The sequence below is a fragment of the Phallusia mammillata genome, chromosome 5 (genome assembly GCF_965637545.1).
Source record: "Phallusia mammillata chromosome 5, kaPhaMamm4.hap1.1, whole genome shotgun sequence".
Classification (NCBI taxonomy): Eukaryota; Metazoa; Chordata; class Ascidiacea; order Phlebobranchia; family Ascidiidae; genus Phallusia; species Phallusia mammillata.
This window is the reverse complement of record NC_137256.1, coordinates 13,055,436-13,074,962: the sequence shown is the minus strand read 5'-3', so window position 1 is coordinate 13,074,962 and position 19,527 is coordinate 13,055,436. Positions and strand designations below refer to the sequence as shown.

General features: G+C 37.5%; 1 protein-coding gene and 3 pseudogenes across 3 annotated transcripts; all 4 read left to right on the top strand.

The window, feature by feature from the left end:
• Nucleotides 1–2,036: 2,036 nt before the first annotated feature.
• On the top strand, nucleotides 2,037–6,370 carry LOC145230529 (1,4-alpha-glucan-branching enzyme-like; annotated as a pseudogene). Its single transcript, XR_013860674.1, has 15 exons — nucleotides 2,037–2,236; nucleotides 2,347–2,513; nucleotides 2,584–2,693; nucleotides 2,812–2,940; nucleotides 3,032–3,258; nucleotides 3,330–3,536; nucleotides 3,597–3,712; nucleotides 3,786–3,913; nucleotides 4,314–4,412; nucleotides 4,483–4,593; nucleotides 4,655–4,817; nucleotides 4,880–5,064; nucleotides 5,281–5,411; nucleotides 5,482–5,599; nucleotides 5,756–6,370. The product of XR_013860674.1 is annotated as a 1,4-alpha-glucan-branching enzyme-like (transcript).
• Nucleotides 6,371–7,169: 799 nt separating this feature from the next.
• LOC145229570 (b(0,+)-type amino acid transporter 1-like) lies at nucleotides 7,170–10,697 on the top strand (annotated as a pseudogene).
• A 1,575-nt stretch (nucleotides 10,698–12,272) lies between these two features.
• Nucleotides 12,273–14,513, top strand: LOC145229569 (uncharacterized; annotated as a pseudogene).
• On the top strand, nucleotides 14,431–19,265 carry LOC145229301 (b(0,+)-type amino acid transporter 1-like). 2 transcript variants are annotated; one of them, XM_080094613.1, is made up of 7 exons: nucleotides 14,431–16,715; nucleotides 16,938–17,290; nucleotides 17,531–17,704; nucleotides 17,791–17,938; nucleotides 18,004–18,191; nucleotides 18,456–18,662; nucleotides 18,744–19,265. In XM_080094613.1, the coding sequence occupies exons 1-7, from the start codon at nucleotides 16,562–16,564 to the stop codon at nucleotides 18,993–18,995; spliced, it is 1,476 nt and encodes a 491-aa protein (XP_079950739.1). In that variant the 5' UTR covers nucleotides 14,431–16,561; the 3' UTR covers nucleotides 18,996–19,265. The 2 variants fall into 2 exon arrangements, with proteins under 2 accessions (XP_079950739.1, XP_079950740.1); XM_080094614.1 differs by lacking the exon at nucleotides 17,531–17,704 and having other exon boundaries at nucleotides 14,432–16,715.
• The last annotated feature ends 262 nt before the right edge of the window (nucleotides 19,266–19,527 follow it).

Sequence of the window (19,527 nt, the reverse complement as noted above, 5' to 3'; positions counted from 1 at the left end):
TATTTGTCCAGGCAAGCACTTCACTTCCATCTGTAGTTGATTAATTAACTGACGCGCGCTCTTTTTTCGACCTGTGCCAGCGCAACATACAGGATGTGCCCGTGGAGGCAGAGTCAAGGCTTGATAAAAGGTCAATTTCGCACCTACATTTAATGGCAAACATTTCTGTCTCGCGCCGCTGCTGGCCGTCCTGCTCCACAAGGCCGAGACAATCAATTCCCTCAAGACCTTGTTTGCTTATCTTCATTGCGTTACATTTAAGGCCAGCTTTTTAATCAACAATGCAAACATTAACGTATTCTTTTGCGCTGACCGATGGCTTGCATGAATGAAAACCTACCAAAAATAACACACCGTTAAAAAAAATTTTAAGTCCATCGCATGAGTTATTGACCTTGACAAAGTCATGTTTCAGTTTAAATACTATTGAATTAAAAATTCATCAAAATGTTTCGCTACGAGCGCCGGTTGGTCTAGTACCGGTTTCATGTTCTTTCAATTTACTTCTGACATTTTTCTGGCAAGCAAAGTAGAAAGATAAAAAATACCGACATCTGCTGGCAACTTTTTCAAACCACAATTTTGCTTTGTATCTAAAAAGGGTTGCGGCGTTTAAACCATAATCCAATAATTTCCATGAATCGATTAGCTTTCACGTGTGTCAATTCCAGGCCGGATTTTATTGAAATAAACTTGGTCCGAAAATAAGTTATGATGAAGGTAAACAGTGTGACAACCCTTGTTGTTACAAACTATACGAACAATTCCCAAGAATAACTATCTTTTTGACTTTTTTAGGTGTGATTGATTATATGCAAATAAGAGGATATTAAAAGTGCTTGAGGAAATCATGCTTTAAGCTTAAGGTTTCAAAAGTTCATTCGAACCGAACTTTTTAAAGTACGATAATTTAAAAGCAACATTACCCCAGTAAAGTGTTTTGTCTTCTGAATCTCGTGACTCACGAGTCGTCAGTCAAGAGGCGACCATGTTGTTAGTCGCTTGATTTATTTCGTTCGTTGACTGTTTTATTTTACATCATATAAATGTCGTTTTAAGTGTTTAAGTATATTTAATGAAATTTTTTGATTGGATTTGCTACCCTATCATCGCAGAACATGTTGCGGCAATTTAATATTTGATATCAGGCCGCGTTGAGAACTTTACCTTGTACAGTTCCTTAAGAATGCACAAGACATTCGTAAATATTAGTGGAGATGCAGTCCCTAGACAAAATACTCATAGATTTGCTCTAGACAAAATACTCATAGAGATTGCTGTGTTGCTCGAACTAAACGGTGCTTGATAATCTTTTCTTTTGTACTCACATTTGAACAGAAAGGTACGATATATTTCTGTTTTGCAGACACATGGAGCGCTCGAGAGCAAAAACAATCAAGTCAGAAACAAAGACGAGGACGTGTTATTAATATTTTACACCCCAAAAGGTTTGTTTGTGGTTTTGTCGAAACAACTTTAATTTACTAAAAGTTACGTTAAATTATTCTCCGATAAAGTTTAAGTGATTTCGGCTACATTTTTGTGATCGGATTATGCATATGCAACACATTCAAAATACGTTTTTTTGATAATCAACATTGGTTCGTGACTTTTGTTGTCAAACAACACCGATTGTTTTGAAAATAGGAAAAACAAAAACAATATTTACTGTAAATATTTGCTACACCATACAACTTACAAGTGTCAAAAATGTACAAACAATCCGTTTATTTTTTAGAAAAAAAATAATAATGACATTATCATTCGCAAAATGAAAACCTAACCGTCGCTTATGGTGCTGTTTCACAAAAAATTTAAGCACATTTCATCATGTTAACAGACCTTTGCACGCCGAGTTTTAATTTCGATCTGATTATTAATTTGATACTATTAGTATTTATTGTTGCATCCAATTTCCTTCCGCTTATCTTAAATTAATATAACACCACTTATACCCGGATGATCCGTTTTGATTATGAATACTCTCGACACTTTCTTCCGCTTTTACTCGTATATATACTGGGCGTGTAATACAGTACTTCACTCACAACATTTGTTGTATCATCGATCGATTGTCTTCTGATTACTTTGCTTTGTATTTCTTTATATCAGCACCACTGTGAAGAATGGATTTCTCTACATGTGACAACCTTCAACAATGCGATGTTCCTTGCATTGAAAGTTTGTTTGCTAACGATCCCCAACTGAGAAGTTATGAAAAGGATATTCGACTAAGGTTGGTACAACGTGAATAAAATGTAAATGTTGGGATTTCTATTGATGTTTTGACATGTGCTAAACACAAAGTTACAAGTAATTTTATGAGGAATTTATTTTCAATTTCAGGTATGGTTTGTTCGAAAAAACTTTGATGGCAATTGAACGCGAGGAAGGGTTTGATCGATTCAGTCGCAGTTACGAAAATTACGGTGTTGTACTTACCCATGATGGAGGAGTGAAGTGCAGGGAATGGATTCCAAATGCACGGGCTGTCTACCTCAAGGGGGATTTTAGTGAGTTTTTGTACAGCTTGTTAGTACAGCTGAAACACAAACGTTGTAATTCACTCAATGATATATTCAGGCAATTGGGAGAGAGTGAATTACAAAGAAGTTGGATACGGACAATGGGAGATTTACATTCCACCAAATCACGATGGAAGTTGTCCAATCCCACATCTTTCCGAGCTTAAAGTAATATTACTGCTGATAATCGTTTAATGACAAGTATTGTATTTTTGTTCTTTCGTTTCACTTTTAAAGTAGACCAAATTTACAACAAGTATTTGCAAAGATATTTATTTTTGTTTAGATTGAGATCGAGACAGGAGACAACCAAGTGTTGGAGAGAATTTCTCCTTGGGCAAATTACGTCACACAATGGGAATCGTCATTAAAGTGGCTTTACTGGAATCCACAATCGAACGAGATTTCCAAACGAGTGAGTTAAATTCGTTTTAATCAGATTGGTTTGAACCCAATTGATACACAACGATCAAAACATTATGATACGAAAATGATTTCTTTCGCAGTTTGTCGCAAATCGACTTCCCAAACCAGATCGTCTGCGTATTTATGAAGCTCACATCGGGATCAGCTCCGATCGATGTCAGGTTTCTTCTTATCGCCATTTTACGTCTGAGGTTCTTCCACGAATCAGAGACTTAGGATACAACTGCGTCCTATTGATGGCAATTATGGAACATCCTTGTTACTCAAGCGTTGGTTGCCAAGTTGCCAATTTCTTTGCTCCATCCAGGTGATTATATCTTCCATTTCAATAAACAAACAAGAAAAACATCAAGCTATGGCCATTTTTTGTGTTTCAAGTCGGTACGGGACACCAGAAGACCTCCGAGAGTTGATCAGCGTTGCGCATGAAATGGGCATTTACGTCATGATGGACGTCATGCACAGTGAAGCATCGAGAAATTCTTCGGAAGGTTTAAACCGATTCGATGGCACCGATGATTGCTTCTTTCGATCTGATAAGCGTGATTGTCATGTAAATGATACAAGAAAGTTTGATTTCACAAAGTATATCTTGTTTTGTATTCATGTTTGACTCTCAACAGAAAACTAGCAACATTTTTTTAGATGAGAAGTGCTTCGGTTTCTTCTTTCCAATTTACGTCACTATGTGGACAACTTTGATTTCGATGGCTTTCGCTTTAGAGAAGTGACGTCAATGATCTACCACGATCAAAGTTCGGGTAATTATTTTAGCACTCAACCTATTGTGACAGCAAAATACGGATTTTAATTCATTTTTCCTTACGTTAATAGATCGTCGATATGTCTCCGACTACCAACAATATTTTGGAATGCACATGGACATTGAGGCGATGGCTTATTTGATGCTTGCCAATAAGATGCTGCATCAGTTCTGTCCACAAATCATCACAATTGCCGAGGTCAGTTTCTAATATTAGGTAGAGCATAAGATCTCATAAAAAACAACGTGAGAATGAGGGCCGTAACTGTGGCAAACGGCCTGGTTTAAAAATAATATTGCTAAAGTTATTCGCTTTGTAACAACTAGACCCACTCTCCTCTACACAGACATAAAAAAACTTTTGATCATAAACTGTCACTCCAACCCTAATAGTTCTAATCTTAAGCACTTAACAAAATTTACTTTGAAATATTAGCAAATGTCGTTTGCGACACCTATCGGCATTTAGAAAACAATGTCTATAGTAAGTTCTTACGTTTGCTTGAATTTCCACAATATTATGCTTGATATGATTCTTAATTTTAATAAAAATCACTTTGACAAAAGGTATAATTTGGCGATTTTATGATTTCATGCAGGAACATTCTGAATATCCTGGTTTGACACATTTGGTGCGTGAGGGTGGGTTTGGTTTCGACTACAGACTATCAATGCACATTCCAAGCAAATGGATGCAGGTGATTCATGAATCAACGTTAGGCTGATATATTGATTTGGCTTTGGGTGAAGTTTATTGTTTGTGATTAGTTGCTAAACGAGCGCAGAGACGAAGATTGGAATATGAACGAAATTTGTGAGATGTTTTTGAAATGCCGAAAAGGAGAAAAATATATCACTTATCCGGAAAATTATCAGCACGTAAGTCTTTTCTTTTTTTTACCCATTCGTGTTTGCATTTTATAAAGAATTTTCTTTGAAGAACATTGATGACCAGTGGACGATAGCAAGACAACTGATGGGTGACGAATGTATGTTGGATGGACAAGAAATGTCTCTGAAGTTGGATAGAGGAATAAGTCTTTATAAAATGATCAGATTGTTCACGAGTGCTTTTAACGGACAAGCTTTTCTCAACTTTATGGGTAAGAAGTCAAACAATGGCGATTTTCTTGTGGAGTTAGTAACAAAGCTATTTTGCAAGCAGGTAATGAATTTGGTCATCCTGATTGGGTGGAGTTTCCATCAGTGCAAAATTTTGACAACTATCATTTGGCCAGACGACAATTTCAGCTGGCCGACAACCCACAACTGAGATACAAATTTCTCAATAACTTCGATATGACAATAAATCGATTGGAAGAACGGTTCGCGTGGCTCATCTCATCACCAGTATGTAAAATAATACAACTATAAGATCTAAAATATTAAAGGGATTAACCAAAAGATGAACAAATGAAAACCATCTTGAAACAAGCATAGGATTGAAAGTATTTAGAATAATGTTTACAGAACACACACAAACGTGGTATAATGAGTAAAAGCTTCTGCTAAACAAAATGTGTATCTGATGCTGTAAAATAAACACATGGTATTTTGTGTTTAAAGGCTTTTCTTACTCGTCAACATAACGATGACAAAGTAATCATCTTCGAACGTGCTGGTCTTCTTTTCATGTTTAACTTTCATCCAACAAGAAACTATCCCGATTATCGAATCGGTGTGCGAACGCCAGGAAAGTAAGTAGAGTCCTAGAATGGTAATGGAAATATAACTATACTTGTTTACATTTACTAAAATTCATTAAAGGTACAACATCGTGCTGGACAGTGACGACAAAATGTTTGGAGGTCATGGAAGGAATCAAGCTTCAACTGATTTTTACACCCAACAACAAGCTTGTGACAACATGAAATGCTCTTTAACGGTGAGTATTAGTATATTAAAAAAAAACAATAGTAAAACAGTAAATGTTCTATTGTCATTGAATGTTATTGGCAATATGTTTACTTGATGTTATTCATATCCAACTAGCTTACAAACGTACGTTTTCAAACAACGCGTTAGTTGTATTTTGTTTTAGGTCTACTTGCCATCGCGATGTGTTGTCGTCATGGCAAACGAAACGATTTATTCCAAACAAAACTGGATAAACGCCAACCGCGTTTATAACGAGTATGGGAATTGTGGCGAGCGTGGTCGAAACTTTAATGACGTCAGACGTGGATCGGAATGGCGTCGACTCCGAAGTCACAGTCGAGGTCGTCAAGGTTTTCGACAAACTTCTCCTGGATTTGAAACACGTTTTAGTGGAATGTGTGTCACTGAACCGAGTTACCGAAGAGAAACAAGTCCTTATAAAGGCAGAAGTTTCAATCGAAGTCAAAATCGTAGTGATTATCGTGATGGACCGGATTACAGCAGTCGTATGTATCGTGGTGAAAATATGATGAAAAGTGATGTTGGACGCAGCAGCCGAAGTCCTGTTCGAAGCAGATCTATTGGCTTCAGAAACTCTGTGAGCCCAACCCGACATTAGCTGTTGTTCATTTGTTGTACTTGTGTTGGTATATGTTGTTGTTTAATGTACTTGATGGGTGTTAGTATAATATTGTATATTTTCAATCTATATATTCTTTTCATCTCACAAGTATATTCCCAAATGTAAATAAAGTACTTTTGTATTGATTGATTCCAATACATATTAATTTGTTTAAGATAGATAAGTACAAAAAAGACAAATGTTTTTAATTTAAAAATGTTTAAATGTGGCGTATTTACGATTGAATTCAATCGTGATTGAGAATGCTGGGATCTGAACCAGAGGTAACTTCTTTATACAAACTTAAAATTACAAAATCGAAAAGGCCAGTTGTCGTTTCATAACCAAATCAGAAATTGTCCAAGTATAAATCTGGCGTTTGTTTGAGGTACTGCTTAAGTGCTTGCAATGGACAAACCTATAATTACAATTTACATCTCCCCCGCCTTTTCATATCAGTCGCCTTTTCAAAGTCACGTAATAAATGCACTTTAAACTTTTTACGTTATAGACAGATTTAAAAAGTTGCGAAAAACAATTAGTTGTTGCAAAAAACACACCAGGAAACGCGGCAACCGGTAACGCGCAAAACAAACCATATGTTTAAGAACAGTAAAGAATATGGTTGGTTTTCCTCATATGTTTGTCACTGATTTTATTATTGTATGCATAGCGCGTTGACTAACGGTTCGCTGCTGTCACACCGGGTTTTACTATGTGTCCAATCGGTGATAGTAAGGATATTGGTGGTTTAATATTAATTAACCTCAACTATAGATAGTGAAAATTGTTTTTTTAAGAAACTATTAATTTTAATGCATCAAAGTAACACCAATGCTGTAACCGGACAAAGAAAATATGTAACCTGATGGAATAGCTTAAAAACGAGGTTCAAAACTAAATATTTTTGAATTAGGTTAGCCTCAACAAGTTCCAGATAATTAGGAAGAATAACATGGAAGTTAATGAACAAAATACAAGAAGTAACATGGTTGTTGACATCAAAAAATTCCAACTGAAGAAAAGTATTGGATTGTGGAGAGGAGTATCGATTCTTTGTGGAGTAATTATCGGATCGGGAATCTTTGTTACACCAGGAGGAGTATTAAGTAATCACAACATTGTATTTAAGTTTATTTTCAACTCTATCGTTGCGCTAACGTTTTGATAAGATATGACAGTGGTTGTCAAGTGGGTGCCTCTTGGCTCCCCCGAGGGAGAAATTTTTAGTTTCTTGGGAGAAAAATTGTTCCAGAATAACTGTCGGTTGAAATGAAAATTCGTTAAAACATTTATTGTTAAAACACAATCGGTAACATTACAGAAGCCATTTCATTTTAATCAATGGCTTTCAGTTACACCTTCATAGCATGGTCCAATGCAATTGATTTGTGTCCTTTTAAAACTGTGTTGATTGTTTGCAAATCATCCGATGACATCAAGTACAAGAAGTGGCGATGAAGTAAAGAAGTGGTAATAAAGTGAGTTGCTTAGCTATAGTTGCAAACAAACAAAAGAAACGAATTTTACAGCCACCAATATTTTTAAGTTGGACAGTATTTTTTTTAAACAATACAGGGGTTATATTTCTGCCAATAATAAGGACTATTATATTTGGTGTAAAGCCAAAATAAGTCGTCCTTTTTTGTCAGGTGAAAATACTGTTTTTTATGTTAAGATATTATTACAGAGACTTTTGGGTTTGTAAAGCGACGAATATGAAAAAAACACTTTGAGAACCACTGGGCTACAATAAAATACATATTTGTACTTGTCCAATCGACGGTTTAGATAGGTTAACTCGTTCTTACTCACAGCGCGGATGGATTCTAACGTACAATTTGCCGACTCAAAATTTTGATTGGACGTTTACTTTTAACTGACCTGTTTCCATGCTTGGTCATAATATTTTGCTTAATAGTAAATAGCTGATGTCTTATGTCATTTTTACCTTCCTTGGTGCATTCCTTTTAAATACGTCGATCCTTACTAATTCTGCTGGATTGTTTCTCATGTGCTTTTTTATTCATATACAGGAGCATCGAATGGAAGTGTCGGATTAAGTCTAATAGTGTGGACGTGTGGCGGAATAATCGGATCACTCTCTGCCTTGTGCTTTTATGAATTGTCAACAACAATTGGCGAATCAGGTGGCGACTACATATACTTCAATTTGTCTTATGGTCCAGCAATTGCTTTTCTTCTTCCATGGATAATAGCTGTTGCTCCATTCGGTAACGCAGTGCAACTACTGACACTTGCTCGCTACTTCATAGTGTCATTTACAAATGGATGTTCACCACCCAATTCTGCAACTACCTTGACTGCAGTTTTATTTCTATGTTTGTTTGTATATTTCAACTGCCTTACAGCGAAAGGGTCTTTAAAGGTAAAGTCCCAATGATTTGCAAATGATGTTTGCATTAAACAACTGAAAATGTTTTTTCTTCAAGGTTGAAGTGGTTTGTACATGTGCTAAATTTTTAGCCATGTCAACGAATGCTGTTACTGGACTGGTGATGTTGGTTAGACAAAATCCTGTTGGAAACAATAACTTTAAAACAGCGTTTGACCCAAAACCATTTGAAACCATGCACTGGGGTAGTTTTGCCTTAGCCTTCTCACAGGTTGATATTTTATCTCGTTTTATTACGCTTTTTGAAATGCGTTTTAATAAAATATCCCTTAATTGCAAAGAAAGTTTATTCTTTTTTATTTGTTCTTTTAAAATAATGATACTTTATGTTTCGTAAGTAAACAGTAACTAAAGCTTTAGGTAGTTTATTTATACCTTTGACTTTGTTGATAAGCATGGCTATAGTTATAGTTTCTAGTGTGCTTCAAAAAAAAAGTCAAATAAATTGAAAGAACATGTTCCGGTATATCATCATATGATTGGTAAAAAATTAGACTACTTTCCAAATTGTTTTAGGTAGTATGGCCGTACAGTGGTTGGGATTCTGTACCTTCTGTTATCGAAGAAGTTCACAATCCATCTAAAATTGTTCCTTTGGCAACGATTGGGACTTTGATGCTGGTTACATTAAGTTACTTGCTGTTTAACATTGGATTATTTGGTGGTACGTTATTGATTTTTTGCAAGGTTTGTCACAAGCCATCTGCACAATTTTTAGTAATGATGATAAGATGTACGTCAAAAGTTTTGATCATAAGATCACTATGTTTATGGTACTTGAATGACATTTTTGTTTTGTAGTTAAACAATTCTTTAAGCCTGCCTCTGGATTATCATACATATGTACATAAATGTGCTTATACAATAGAAAAAAAACTAAACTGCAAGTGAACTAACATAATGTATTGCAAAAGTTTTAACCGTCGAGGAAATACTGGAATCGAAAGCAGTTGCAGGGTTGTTCGCGTCTCGTGTGTTTGGATCCGCATCTTGGCTCGTTCCACTTCTCATTTGCGTCTGTATAATCGGTTCATACAACGCCAGAGTGTTTGTTTATTCTCGTCCAGCATTTGCAGCTGCCCGACGCAATTCTTTCCCCCAGGTACAATTAGTTTTGAAGCCTATCTCGTGTAGTATAAAAGTCACAAGAAATTTTTACAGATTCTGTCCATGGCACACATTCACCGTTACACCCCATCTCCGTCTATTGTCATGAACGCTATTGGCACCTTTTGTAGCTATATCTGATCTTGAAACTGTAATTGAGTCTGCGGGCTTATTGGAATGGTTGATTCTGGCTATGAACGCTGGGGCCGTCTTAATTTTACGAAAAACGTTTCCGGACGTTCCAAGACCATACACCAGGGGTGTGCAACCTGCGGCCCGCGGGCCAAATGCGGCCCTTGAAATATGGTTGCGCGGCCCGCAGAGACTCTTGCAATTCAATTATACTGGCAAACGAGTCCAATTATTACATATTTTTGAGCAGATTAATGCGCTCGGTGCTGTTTTTATGTGACCTGGTAACATGTAGCTGAAATCAAATTTTTTTTTTACTTTTAGTTAAGCATATTTGGTATGCAAAAAGTAAAATCACCTTGTGTTATATAAAGGTGCGGCCCGCGATCTAATTTTGGCAATTGTATTTGGCCCCAAAGCAAAAAAGGTTGCACACCACTGCCATACACGGTACGGATTTTAGCTGTGTAAGTTGTATGTTTGTGAACTTTACGTTTGCGTTAATTTATAAATCGAGGTTATGTAATTGAAACACCTAGTAAGGTAAAACGTTGTACGTTGAAATTTTGTCTTAACGTTTTAATCATCGTTTGTATCAGGCACCAACATTCGCCCACATCCTGGTGATCCTGTTTGCGGCGGTCACCCTTGATACGACAACCAAGAATTTCTTATCTTTTTCCTGTCCTATACATCGGTTCTGGATTTTTTGTGTATTTTGTGATAGTGAGACCCAACAGGAATTTTATCATAGTTGATCGGTTAACCAAGTTTTGCCAAAAACTGTTTCAAGTAGCACCAACAGACTTTGAACCGAAATTCAAATAGACCACAAACACAATTTGCAGAGATTTTATTTTTAGAAAAACAGATTCAACATTATTGTGACATACTAAAGTTATTTTGTTATATCGCTGTTAAAGCATATATACATTGCTCCAATGCCCCTTCAACATACAAATATTTTTTTGACTTTTTGAATTGAATCTGTATAACAGTCGTTAAAATGTTAAAATATATTATACATATCCAGCATATGACTTCCTGGGCAGTTTGGTTTTGATGGTTTCCAGTTTTCCTTGCTTAACATATAATTACACAGGCTTTCTTGTTTAAATATAGTTGTATTTGCCTCCTCAAATGAAAACAACAGAAACTCAATGCTCCAATACTTTCAACAAGATTTGGACCGGCTTTAATATTAAACGTTACGGAGCAAATGTTTAAACTTGATAAAAGTGAGAATCTGATTAAATGTCTTTTAAACTGCTTGACAAAAAATACAAAGCAATTATTTGTCAAAACGATATAGCAACATGCACTTCACGTATTCTGACTTCTGGTCATATATACAAAACATCAGCAACATCACTCTGCCTCAATTTGACGTCTGATTCCAAAAACGGCGTTGAGACTGTCATTGGCAATTTGCTTAGCCGTCTGACTGCAAAAGCGTGACGTTCAGTTCGAATTCCGAATGACGACAACACCAAATAGTTTTTCGAACTTGATGGCTATGTAGAAGTTCTGTAAAACATGAAATGCGACTTAATGATCTATTGGAGTTAGAAACTGTGTGAATTTTTTGCACATGTGTTGGCATATGCTGTTGTTTAATGTTTAATTTACTTGATGTGCGTCAGTTTTATATTGTGTATTTCCAATCTATATTTTATTTTCATCTCACAAGAATAATCCCAAATGTAAATAAAGTACTTTGGTATTCAGTATAAACTTGTAACATGATGTATTCTATTTGTCCCGTATAAGTATATATCCGAGTAGAAATGAAATGCTGTTGTATTGACTGGTTACAAAAGATATGTGCGTAAGACAGGCATAGAGATGAAAGAAAAATTTGGTGAAGTGAAAACCTGGTAATGTTTCAATATGGCGTAATTATGCTATTAAATTAAATTGTGATTGAAAATACAGGGATACGAACAAAATGTAACTTCTTTCCAGACTTGAAATTCCAAAAAGAGGAGTTCAAGAGAAAATAGAAACAACTCTTTTGATTTGATTAAAGAGTTAGTCTACCATTTATTTTATCAGTAATCTGGAGAAGTAAGTTGTGAGGAGGTTTTGAAAACGTTTTGGCCGAATACGCCATTTTTGTGATTTTTAGTAACTAGCTGAAGCGTTTCCTAGCATTTCGCTTGGGTGCAATAACTTGCTGTTATCCAAAAAACAGCAAGAATCCAATGCACTTTCTACTGTGCTAATAAAAGCGAATATAGATTTTTCACGGAAAAAGGAATATGTACATTTTCGTGTAACACAAGTCAAAATTTTATTTGCATTGTCACTAAATCATCACAGTTCCATTGTTGGACAGTTGAGTAAACAGCAAGGACACCGAAAAAAAACGTGGGTTATCGAGTTAAGTGTCCTGTTATTTGAATGGTGGTTGAAATCCGTTTTCTGGTTGTATTCTGCCGTAAGATCGCAACCGACCGCACGAACCTGACGGGGTACGTCCGCTGCATAGGACTGTGGTTGAACCCGTGGGTTCTGCTGGCCACATGAAATTCGCCTAAACGGAAACAATAGACGCGATGCCGAGGTTGCGCAGAGGAGACGCGATGCCGAGGTTGCGGCTGCGCGGAGAAGACTCGAAGCTACGAAGAGAAAACTTGAGGCCGAACGGGAATTCCGCGAGCACGAACTGGCTATGAAGAAGCTTGAGTTGGAAGCTAAGCGCCGCCGTGCAGAAAAAACAAACAGGGTTACAACAAATGCAGGCAAGTGTTCAGGATGCCTGACATGCGTGCATAAGTTTTGGCAGAGAAATCAAGAAAGTGGACCTGGATCGTGTCCACCTAGTGGAGGATGAGCGAGAGCGCATTCCATAGCCATTGAGTAAACGGCTTGTGACAACGTCTTACGAGAAGCCGGAAATCAGCGAATCAGTGAAGCAAAACGTCGAACCGAGGTACGAGCAAGACAAAGATTCTTCGCAGCGATGCATTGAAGAGGAAGTGCAGATGTTTGACAAGGAAGAGTCGGTCTCTGTGGCACAACAATCGACGGAGCAGACCGCCACGATTCAGACGAGCGCTGATGAGAACAAAGTAGAGTCATCGCAGAAGCTGATTAAAATGCAATTACATACAGTGGAGGGAAGTAAGACGTTTTCATTGAACCAGAAGACGACGAAGCAGAACGCCATAACACCAACTGTCGTCGATGAGCGGGATCAAGAATTGCTTCAATGTCGCCCAAGTGCTGAAGTACAAATGGTGGTTGCAAAACGTCATGTTCCTCCATTACAACAGATCCTCGAGCAACCAACTGAGGACAATGGACAAAACGTTTTCGTGCCAACCAGTGGGAGCACCAATCAGAGCGCATTCGCCTGTCTACTGTCGTCCGTGACAACCCGCCGTCAGATAAAACAGCCCATGCAGTCAGGTGGCGAATTTGCGGAATCATCCTTCCGAGATTCGAAGTCATGTCACTTCCGGGAGGATTTCCACAAGTTGTTCAAATGCAGAAGTAAGCAAGAAAAAAGCAAAGAAAGAAAACATTGGATAGAGGAAGCAATACTTTCAGCAAGGGCATTTGACTTTCAGGTGGCACTGATGAGTTGTGAGAACATTTGTGCTAGATTGCGCGAGATTTTCTTCTTGTTTGAAGAAAATCTCCTTTTAAAAACGGGGTTGTGTCACAAATATTCTAGACCGCCCCATGACAATATCCCACGACCCAATTACCACGCATCACGGGTAATTTATGTACGTCTAGAGCAGGGGTCGCCAACCTTTACTACTCAAAGAGCCACTCGGACCAGTTTCACATAGTAAAAAAAACACTGGGAGCCACAAACCCGTTTTAAAATTTAAAATAAAATGCAAAACGTTTTTTACTCTTATGACTTTCGACTTTTTGTTGTTAGCAATAGTGTTTCATTGCATATTATACACAATCACAAACTAGTCTCGTCAGCAGAGAAAACAACTGTACGTAGCGTTGCATATTGTGTTTTTGCAGATTTCTATTCCTTTGTTTACGCGTTTGTTGCATAACAATTAACAAATAGCTATTGTTACGCGCGCACACACACTGCAAACAAAAACAGTATTGTCTCATATTGCGTATTAACCTGCGCGCCTCTAGTTTGCCTCTTTCAGACTTCACGTTTGATGGTATAGAGATGGGGTTGCAGTTACTACAAGCGAGTACAGTCATGCTACTGCACTTCAATTTTCGTGTTCGACTTTTGTGTTCGGCATAATCGTCACATCTTTAATCAAATGTACAACATTTGGTAAATTCAAAAACTGAGCCGCATCAGAGGGATCAAAGAGCCGCATGCGGCTCCGGAGCCGCGGGTTGGCGACCCCTGGTCTAGAGTATCGTTGCAGGCGCCTTTGTGTTGTCATTGTTCTAGTGTGCCAGTATTATCGCATCGCTGTTGCCCGTTGCAGTGTTCATTGTTTTATCTACAGGAAATGCTCACAGTGAGTTAACGCCTTTTTCCCATATCAATGTTATGCAAGCGATATAAGAGCCCCTATTTCACGATTTAAAATATATAATATATATGTATAGAATGATATAGAAAGAATTGAGAGATAACTGCGAAGTAGTGCTGGATTGTTTGTTTGTTGTTTTGATTACGTGTGGTTGGACGTGAATAAATGTAAAATAAAGGGTTTGCTGCCGATCAGAGTACACGAGCGTTAGCTGTTAAAGGAACTTCCGATAGTCAGTCCCAAATCTTTTGCGTAACCGTGCAAACGGGAACGTGACACAAGGGTAATTTGGTATGAGTGAACAAGCTGTGTTTTATGTAACCTGGAATGAGCGAGGGCACAAGCGTGTTGTACTTATTGAGGGGTCGTATTGCTTCAATAGATATGAGCGAAACCTTTTTTTGCAGAGACTTAATCTCTTGTGGTATTTCTTCCCATTCTTTTGGACCTAGATGGCACCGATCGCGGTGTTTACCCGGGGATGAAAGTAATTCTGGCTGTCAGCCCTTGGGATGTTGTGGCTATGTACTGACGTAGTAGGTGTAAACAGGGAGTTGTATGTGGAAGGTAGTGCACCAGAACGAAACGCATGTAACAATTTAGCTACCTCGAGGTGGTAAATATCTTTAAATTTTAGAAGACGCAAGTCATTATATAGTGGGGTCGCGCGACATCGGTAAGTACTGCGAGTGATGGCTCGCAAAATTTTGTTGTGTTTGACTACTGCCGCGTAGCCGCTACCCCAAGCGGCGACGGCGTATTGCAGATAGGGGTACCCAAAGGAGTAATAAATCATACACCGTTGTCTAAAGAGAAACTGTTGTCCAAAGTAGTCACGCAGCTTGTACATAATATTGCAGGCTTATGCTGGTTTTCGTTCCACGTGAGCTATCTGTTTTTCCCATTTTAGCCGTTTGTCGATATAAGCCCCAAGGTATTTTGTTTGCGTCGCTGTATTTGCTGCGATCCTATAGAAATCGAAAACATCTGTGTGTTTGGGCGCTTGGAAGGACAAAACAGTAAATATGTTAAATATAAAAAATAAAAATTAAGCGTAACAAACAGTATAAAAATGACACTGAAATTTATTTGACACATGGAACTTCATTGTCTAACATGTTTGTCCAATATAATTACATAGGAAAGTTCGCCTCAACTTTGAATGCCAACACATACCTATATAGGAAGGCCAATCATGCTACAGTACCCCAGTAATCGCCCATATACAATTACGTACAACAACGAAAAGCTAAGCATAGATGCCACAGAGATGTTTCTATACCTAAACATGAGTATTCGGTGTTTTTTTATGATTGAGGAACACTTGAAATCGGTAACTATCATCATAATGAGCCCCCTCTTGACCTTACATGCCAGCGCCCATGAGCACAACGATGCCCAAGACACTAACACAAGAACACTCGTTTGGGATGATGCGGGAGCTATCGCCCGTTAAAATGACACTGTGCTAAAAATACATCATAGCACAGTGGCTTAAGAGTGTGGTTGTGGTACTAACGCCGACAGTCATTTTACTGATTTACTTTTTTACTGATTAGCCAATTTGTATATTTTTAGCAAATTAATTAGTAACGTAATATCCGAAAAACCTTTGATTTTGTGCAAACGATTTTTGCCAAAGTTTTTGGTACAAATGTAAAACGTGCCTTAAGCAGTTGGTGCATTCGGATGCACCTCTCGGTATAAAAAGACGAGTAACGATGAAACGGTGTTTAATTGTACTGTCTTCTCCGAGTTTGTAAAATGGCAAACACTGTCTTTTGCACAAGAGAACTATAATATTCATTACACATTCAATAAAAAAACGTTATTGCTACATTTCCCCGAAACTCGTATTTTTTCTTACGTCTACAGATTCAAAACATTGCTGGAAGCACTAATAATAATTTGAAACCGGACAGAGCAACGGAAGGCACTCATACATTATTGTCAATCTAAAATAATTAATTAATAATTAACTGTCAGGATATACTGTTTTGACAATTTGCATCGAGCTTAAAATTAAATTATTATTGTAATATAGACCTATTGTGCACAAACCAATCTTACTGAACTTTAGATGAAAGTTTGCTGCAATTAATGTGGCAGAAAGTGACTTCCTGTGATCTTTCTTTCGGCTCGTAAGCCGTTTACATTTTTTATTATAGTGGTAGGATAAATAGATTTCCCCACCAACTTTTACATTTGTTCACCATGGCCGCTGAAACGAGTTGTGAAGTGGAAACAGTTTTGGGTAAAAGACGTAAATTTCAGCTCAAAAAAACTATCGGATTGTGGAGAGGAATATCGGTTCTCTGTGGAGTAATCATTGGGTCAGGAATTTTCATCACTCCAGGAGGAATATTAAGTAAATATAACAAAGTTGTTCGTGAATGTTATAACGAAGCTGTTTGTTATCAAAACTTGACATTGCCTGGTGATTATTATTAATTGTTTTTACGTTCTAAAAAAATAGAAATTAAAAAAACTACATGTGCCCGTTTGAAACGGGTTTAAATATAGTCGTAATTTGGAAAAACGTATTTTTCCTCTTTTTTCGCAAAATTTCAAAATTTCCTGACATGGGCAGGGGCTTCAAACGGAAGTGTTGGATTAAGTCTAATAGTGTGGATGTGCGGTGGAATAATCGGATCACTCTCAGCACTCGGCTATTGTGAATTGTCAACAACCATCGGTGAATCGGGAGGAAATTTCACGTTTTACAGTCTCACCTATGGCCCATCTATTGGATTCCTGTTAGTGTGGATGAACGCCATTGCCCCATTCGGTGACGCTGTAAAAATCATATCACTCGCTCGATATACGCTCGAATCTTTTACTGGCGGATGTTCACCACCAAACTCTGCAATCACCCTGACGGCGGTTGTGTTCTTGTGTTCCTTTTTGTACTCAAACTGCCTCTCAACAAAAGGAACACTGAAGGTAACGAGAAACACCAAAAGTTTTGACATGTTATTAAATTCTAGTAAACTGTTAAATCCACATTTTACTATGTAGGCTACGGTTGTCCAGTTTAATTTCCCGCACATAAATCCTATAATTGTTCAAAAACTTAAAACGCTGCTTAAAAACATGTCAAGTTAATTTGATTCATGTTTACTTCTTTAAATGGTGCTAAACCAAAAACCTGAGAAAAAGTTGAAAACTTGTTTAACATTTCAGATTGAAATTGTTTGCACATGTGCTAAATTTTTAGCCATGGCAACGATTGCTGTTACTGGAGTTGTGATGTTGGTTAGACAAAATCCAGTTGGAATTAACAACTTTAAAACAGCGTTTGACCCCAAACCATTTGAAACCATGGACTGGGGGAATTTTGCTGCTGTCTTCTATCAGGCACATACAATTAATACTCTGTGTTTATTTTTGTTGTGTATGTTAAATGGTTGGTAAACCAAAGTACGCTCGAACATTGTTCGCAGGTGGTGTGGCCATACAGTGGTTGGAATAGCGTATCTTATTTGGTGGAGGAAATTCGAGATCCATCTAAAATTGTTCCTTTGGCAACTATTGGTACACTTGTGTTGGTAACAATAAGTTACTTGCTCGTAAACATAGGATTGTTTGGCGGTAAGGTTTAAATCAGTTTTTCGAATAGCATGTTGACCTGGGTCTACAAGGCTGTGTCTTTACAGTTTTAACTGTGGAGGAAATAATGGAATCGAAGGCTGTTGCAGGCTTGTTTGCATCTCGCGTTTTCGGGTCCGTTTCCTGGCTTGTACCGCTACTGGTTTGCGTCTGTATAATCGGTTCATACAACGCAAGTGTTCTCGTTTACGGTCGGCCACCCTTCGCAGCTGCTCGCCGCAATTGTTTACCGCGGGTAGGAACGTTTTGGACAGTAAATAAAATGGGATAAATTCAAAGCTTGAGGACCTTTAGTGTTAGTTTCTTTACTCAATGCCTTGATCACCATGCACGTCATTACGTTACGTCATAACAATGCTCTGTACCCACTTCATCTTGTAACGCAAAAATAACTAAATTTGACAATTAACTTACTGCAGTCTACTCTATATCTTATAAGTATCGCGTCAACACAACAATTAGGACTTGCAAACGACAATCTTATGTTCTACCATTTTAGATTTTTTCGATGGCCCACATTCATCGCTATACACCCTGTCCTGCATACATTTGGAACGCTGTTGGTACTTTGGTTTTAGTGGGCATTGCTGATTTTGACACTCTTCTTGAATCAGTAGGATTTATAGAATGGCTGATAACAGGATTGAATGCCGGTTCCGTTTTAATTCTCCGAAAGAAATTTCCGGATGTTGAAAGACCATACAAGGTATAGTATTAATGCAAAAGTAGTCATATAACTTCTATACAGACTGAAGCAACGACTTAAAAAAATTCCTTTGTTTTTAAGGCGCCAACGTTTGCCCCCATTCTTGTGATTTTGTTCAGCATTTTTTTCATGGTTTCACCAATAATCACTAAACCAAAAGTGTCTTATCTCTATTCTCTTGTGTACATAGTTTCTGGTTTTATTGCATATTTTGCGGTAATTCGACCCAAGCGCAATTATGCTTTTGCAGACAAGTTCACACTGTTTTGTCAGAAATTATTTCAAGTGGCACCAACTGATTTTGAGCCAAAACTAGCTAAGCCCGACAACTAGATTTACCGAAAATAAAATATTTAGCGGTTAAAACAGGCCTATGTATATAGCTTTGCTCAGAAAAAAAATAGGTCAAAAATGTCATTAGCTTCAACAACGCGTCTGACTAAACATTACTTAAATGTTAAAGCTTTCGCCAAGAAAGTGAATGCATCACCGTTAAACATATTCCACAGCACCAAAATTTGGAAATTATGTGTAGCACAAACCATGATGTACAATGCAATTATAAATGCCACAATAAAACAAATAAACACTTATCGTTTTCCATTTTGGTTGGCTTCTTGTCCAGTTTAGCTCTTGGAAAAACTCCCACTCAGCAAGCCTGTTGTAATAAAACGGCATAGATACCAGTTCACTACGTAGAGCAAATTTCAACATGAAGTTAGAAATCAGACAGTTTCGAAATATGTAGATTAACTCTGCTGTCGCCGCGACGTATCATTTTCGTGCTAGAATGTTGCAGAATGTGCCTTAATTTTGTCAGTAATCGAACTAACCCTTGTTTTGTCAGCTGAATGCATCCTAAACG